Source organism: Nestor notabilis, unplaced genomic scaffold, assembly GCF_000696875.1.
Source record: "Nestor notabilis isolate BGI_N333 unplaced genomic scaffold, ASM69687v1 scaffold18027, whole genome shotgun sequence".
NCBI lineage: Eukaryota > Metazoa > Chordata > Aves > Psittaciformes > Psittacidae > Nestor > Nestor notabilis.
Window position 1 is genome coordinate 1,936 of NW_009936235.1, and position 5,533 is coordinate 7,468.

At 39.9% G+C, this 5,533-nt stretch overlaps 1 protein-coding gene across 1 annotated transcript; it reads left to right on the forward strand.

Moving 5' to 3' along the window:
* The first annotated feature begins 1,643 nt into the window (after positions 1 to 1,643).
* Positions 1,644 to 5,271, forward strand: LOC104408595 (tumor necrosis factor ligand superfamily member 10-like). The gene is given in 5 exon segments (XM_010018245.1): positions 1,644 to 1,688; positions 1,690 to 1,962; positions 3,294 to 3,336; positions 4,002 to 4,146; positions 4,824 to 5,271. Coding segments are annotated over 5 exon segments (954 nt in total).
* The last annotated feature ends 262 nt before the right edge of the window (positions 5,272 to 5,533 follow it).

Genomic DNA, 5,533 nt, shown 5'->3' on the forward strand with positions numbered 1-5,533 from the left:
TCAGACTTTAGTGCTACAGATAAACCTCATTTGAGTAAGTCTTACAATACCCTGATGCCTGGCTTTCTCTACCCATACAACAGAAATACTAATCCTTCAGTACCATATGGTGCTGATACAAGGTTGCATTCCCTGAGGATTTCAGAATCTCTGCAAATACTGTTCCAGTGCCAGGATAGTAAATCTGTTTGCGGGAAAAGTGTTCAGGTAAAGAGAAGGCCAAAGTCCAGGACTGTGCTTCCGGATTGGAGGGCAAAGCTCAGAGGTGAGCTGTAGCAAATCTTGTAGGAGAATAGACAACTCCACTGCTCACGTATGTCTGGGGTTTTTTTAACTCATCAAACTACTTTGTTATAGAAGTGTAGTTAAATCTGTCAAAGCCCTTAGTTGTAAGTGCAGTTTTACCTTAAGAAGAACATAAATTTAATCACTCTGAGTTCTTGAAACAAGAAAACTGATTTAAGAATATACTCAGCAAAGACAGAAAACTTCACAAACACTCTTTGTGGTTGCCTCGTTTCACTCTGATGCCTACAAAATCATTTTGAGTAATAGATGAAGCTTGGTGGAATCTGCTGCAGCAAACTGAAGGTGCTGTTCAGCCAGGTAGGACTTGCAGGGTAGTATGGGTCAATTCTTCTAATCCTCCTGGAGTGGGAAATCTCTCCCTGAACGCCCTTGTTTTCTGACAGGCAGGAAAAGCTTGGAGTGTGAAGGAGGAAGTGACTCTTTGTTGCTTTCAGTACCCCAATATCAAGGACAGCTGAAACTGGTACTTGCAGAATAAATATATCTGTTTAGCAAACCAGACCAAATGCCTTTAACATGAGAAGAGTGAAATGTAAATGTTAACAACCAAGAAGTCCATCTAAATGCTTTTGCATGCTTATTGCTGATTGCTGTTTCTTCCAAGCCTCTGTAGTACAGTCCTGGGTCAAGAAGCTTTACTAGTCTATAGCTGATGCAGCAGCCACTGCTGGGTTCAAAGCAGACAGGAGATGATCTCTGCTGGCAGCAGTGCAGGTTTTGTACTTGTACATTAAACAACAGCGCCAGCTGGAGTTACGTGTGAGGCCACAGAGCTTGGGAAAAGCTTCCTACTATGATACAAATTCAACCAGTCAGATTCCCATGGAGTCAATATGTGTTTTGCACTCTTTTCAAACTAATTTATCAGAAGAAAATCTGTTTTCTCTGTGACTAGAGGATGTAGACATAGACCCATATCACAAGCTCTCAGTATTTTATTTCGACGCAAATGTCATTTCTGTTGTCTGGACTTTGTTCTGAACTATTAGGTCAAATACAGTTTCAGAGGTACCCCAAACTGGATATGGGGAGGATATGGTATAGATATATAACAGCAAAAGCCTGGATTGTAAATGATATTGGCTAAAAAGGCAGAATAGAAAACACTTTCAAGGTCTGGTATTCATCCTCAATAATTTGTGAAGAAAAATCTCCTGTGCAAAATACAAGTTTTCTAGAGAAACTAAAGAACTCACAACATTAGTGATTTGGATATTGAAATTTCACAAAGCTTATTTAGGTGTGTGCTGGATACCAGATTTATGTCCACGGAGATAATGTATGTTTTTGCGTGTTAGATATGCCATCTAGTTAAATAATTGTATAAAATCAGGATGAATTACTCGTGCTGTCTATATAGTCATAACTTGCACCGTACTAACAAACACTTTAAAGAAAAGAAAGCATGTTCGTAAGGATAGTAAATTTAGTGACATACCACAGCTGAACATCTGCAAGTGCATCACAGGTGAAAACTCCTGGCTTTCCCTTCTGCTGCAGCTCCAGGACACATACTCCAAGAGCAACATTGCTTGTCTCACCGGGGAGGAAATAGGAGATTTCATCCAAAACTTGGATCTGATTGAAAGTCAAGACAGAGTGGCTGATCCCTGCTGGCAAGTAAAGTGGCACCTGGGAAAATTAATTAAAAAGGTATTTGGGAACCAACGCACTGAAACAGTATGCTTAGTGATACTACAATTCAAAGAATCCTAATAGCAGGATAAAGGTGGGGGATCCTGGGTTGTTTGCTGCAGAGCAATAGTCAAGCCACAGCTTCAGCTGCAGAGTGCTTGCACTGAAGCCGAAACGACCCATGACAGTGGTTTCACTGCATTCAGGAAATAAAGCAAAGACAATCGTTTTTTCCTACATAAGTTTCAGTCATAGGTTGGCTTGTCTGAAATACCTCAGAAGTGTTTGACTTGAGCTTGTTTTCTACCTGACCATACAGATCATAGGGCTAGCAGAGGTGTCACTCACTCTTTGGAAATACAGGGAGACTGGCATGAGAAAATGAAGTTTAACACAGGGAGAGGTAAAAAAGTGCTGGAGGAATGGTCTGGTCATGAGCTCTGTAATGTACTGGGGAGGAAAAAGCGAGCAAGCATCCAGCATCAAGCACAGCATCTTCCCAGCTCAGTATTCCAAGAACACCATCTCCTACATGACTTTCACACAATACATATAGTTTTGGCTACAGAGAGGAAAATAAGCCTGGCTGAAAAATCAGAAGGGCTAAAATCTTCTGGAGTGGTTTTCAAAATCCCATATCCAGCACATAAAAAAAGCTCATCCAAAAAATTCATTTGTGGCTGCAACTTACCTAGCACATCTTAGCAGCCCAAAATAGATCCTCTATTTGTAGTCAGAGATCTTGGCTCCTTCAGTGGAAATTCTGTCAGTGATGTCCCTGAACTTTGCATAAAGAAAACATTGTTTTGTTTGGTGGACGTTTAGACATCTAATATACCTGCTAGCTCCCTGATTGCTTAAAAAAAAGCCTGGGTGCCAGAAATCATAAATTTTTATAATAGTTATAATAATATGATAGGAAGGGAAGGTAAAGGACAGGAGGGGAAGGGAAGGCAGAACCCATTAGTAGGTGGCAGTACAGGGCCCATGTTAGTTACCCAGATAAATCATTGCAAACCATCAGCATGCTTGCTGCAGCTGCACCACTGTTGGTGACCAAACCAGTTTGTTTCAGCAGTCAGCAGTCAGAAAAAAGGGGAATACACAAAGATATGCTGGCTTAAGACCTCACATAGGGATATAAAAAGAAATGAAATGTTTTCTCATGTATTTTGTTACAAAAAAGTTGTAAACATAGAAATATTTTATTACAACAAATTAATAGGCCTTTTTTATTTGCTTGTGGATCAAATCCATAATACCCTTTATTCATTAACTGAGATGGGAGTGTCTTTTTCCTGAACCCATCAGTTTCTGAACTAATTTGTTTTCTCTGTATTTGTTGGTAGATGATGCCAAGAAGCTATGAGGAAAACATATCTTCAGTCAATGGTATTACAATATTTTTATTATCTGTGGCAAAAAGTTGCACCTAGTGGCACCTGTTTTGTAGTGATTCAATTCATAAAAAGTGCAAAAAACACTTAAGATCTTGTACTGGCAGCGATGATTAGTGGTTAGAGCAAGGTAACCAAGGGGGATGCTGAAGACTCAGCTTCTAGACCTCAGTCCCACAGTATTACGGGGCTGTTTAAACAGTCTGCTCTCCTAGAAACAAGCAGCACTGAGCTGCTGCACACGTAGATCAGTTAACAAATAGCTTTGCTGAAGCTTGTACAGCCCTAAACACATTGAGTGAAAGCATTACAACTTCCAAATGGAAATTTGGTGTAAAGATTGCAAATGCTTAACCATTAAAAATGCTGATTGTGAACGTGAAAATTTGGTACTATGGGTTATTTTAATTAGTCTATTGGTAATTTAGGGGCTGGGAGAAGAGAAAAAGGACAAACGGGCATATAAAGACATTTCAAGGAAAGCAAGAGCAAAAGAGAAATTTGAGCCATATTAGTCAATGTAATGTACAGCATTCAGTCTATGATTTAGTCAATTAAAAAAGTGACATACCTATTCCTTAAAATTGGGTCAAACAGGACAGATGTGCTTTCTGACATTCTTGCTTCTAACACAACGTTCCTTTTCTCATCTTTCTGTAGCTGAAAGAACCCTGACACTGTCACACACTGACAGGCAGCAGCCACTCCGCCCCATCAACAGGATCGCAGCGCATCTGACAGGCAACAGCAATAGGAAGAGTTCCCTGTCCCCACGCAGTAAGAAAAAACCTTTAAAAACAGTTAAAGATCACAGAAATTACTCTCTCATTGCTAGCCTCATGCTTATATACCCTTTTTAATACTTGCATTGAGTTAACTGTAAGAAACAGATCATTAAAGTCTTCTTGTCCCAGACAATGTTTTTTTCAGCTAATTCTTGCAGAACAGGAGAAAGCCTGTTCTCTCTGGGTACCTTCTTAACCTTTCTTCTGGAACCTTCATTAAGGGGAAAAAAAATATTATTCTTCCTAATGTTAAGTTTTTCTCTTTCCTTTAATTTCCTTCTGTTAGTTTTGTAAGTCCCAGCTGCTATGGTGACAGACCTATTAGAAATGCGAGATTGAAACAGGAGGGACTTGACATTCAGGCCATATTAATGAAAGGCTTGGTAGGGTTTCTGCAGCTTTAGAGGGTATCAGACACAAATAGATCTTTTAACTTTGTCACTAAGTAACAACATAATGATTTTTCTGTTATTCATGGGTCACAAAAATTATAAATAAGGTAGTCCATGTGAATTCCCACATAGAGCTAAACAGCTTGCTTCAGACCTTCAGATTGTTTTGAGAAAGGACCTAAGGAACCACTGGGAAGAGCAGATTTCCCTACTTTGTTATTAAAAACTAGACACCCCAACTACCAGACACCTGGCTTCATTATCTGGGAAGTAATTTAACATTTTCTCTCTTTTTTTTCTCAAGTAGATTCCTTGGCCAGAAAAGGGAGTGGACAAAAAATAAGCAACTGGGAATCGTCAAGGAAAGGCCACTCTTTTCTTTACAACGTGGAGCTGAGAAATGGCGAGTTAGTGATACCCCAGACGGGCTTTTATTACATCTACTCACAAATTTATTTTCGTTTCCGTGAAAACGAGAATGAGGATTCAGATTTTTTGGCACAAATCAGGAGTCCCAAACAGCTTGTGCAATATGTTTACAAACTGACTAATTACCCAGAGCCCATTATGCTCATGAAAAGTGCAAGAACAAGCTGCTGGTCTAAAAAGGCGGAATATGGACTTTATTCCATCTACCAAGGTGGAGTGTTTCAGCTGAAAAAAGAAGACAGGATTTTTGTCTCTGTCAGTAATGGTGATATAGTTGACATGGACAAAGAAGCAAGTTTTTTTGGAGCCTTTCTGATTGGTTAAATGATGAAAATCATGCTCCATAGGTGCCAATTTTCTTTGTCAGGATCAGCTTAAAATACTCTAAACCAGGGAATAATAAGCAAACACTGTAGCAATACTGGCAATACCATACTCCCCTTTCTTAGCTTACTCGTTGCAAAGTCTGACCATGCCAAATACTCTCCCACCAGCCAGGAAGGAGCAGCAGTGGCGGATGGTGATGCTTTGTGCAGGCTCCACAGCTCGCTGCCCAGCCAGGCAGGGAACATGCAAGGATGTCACA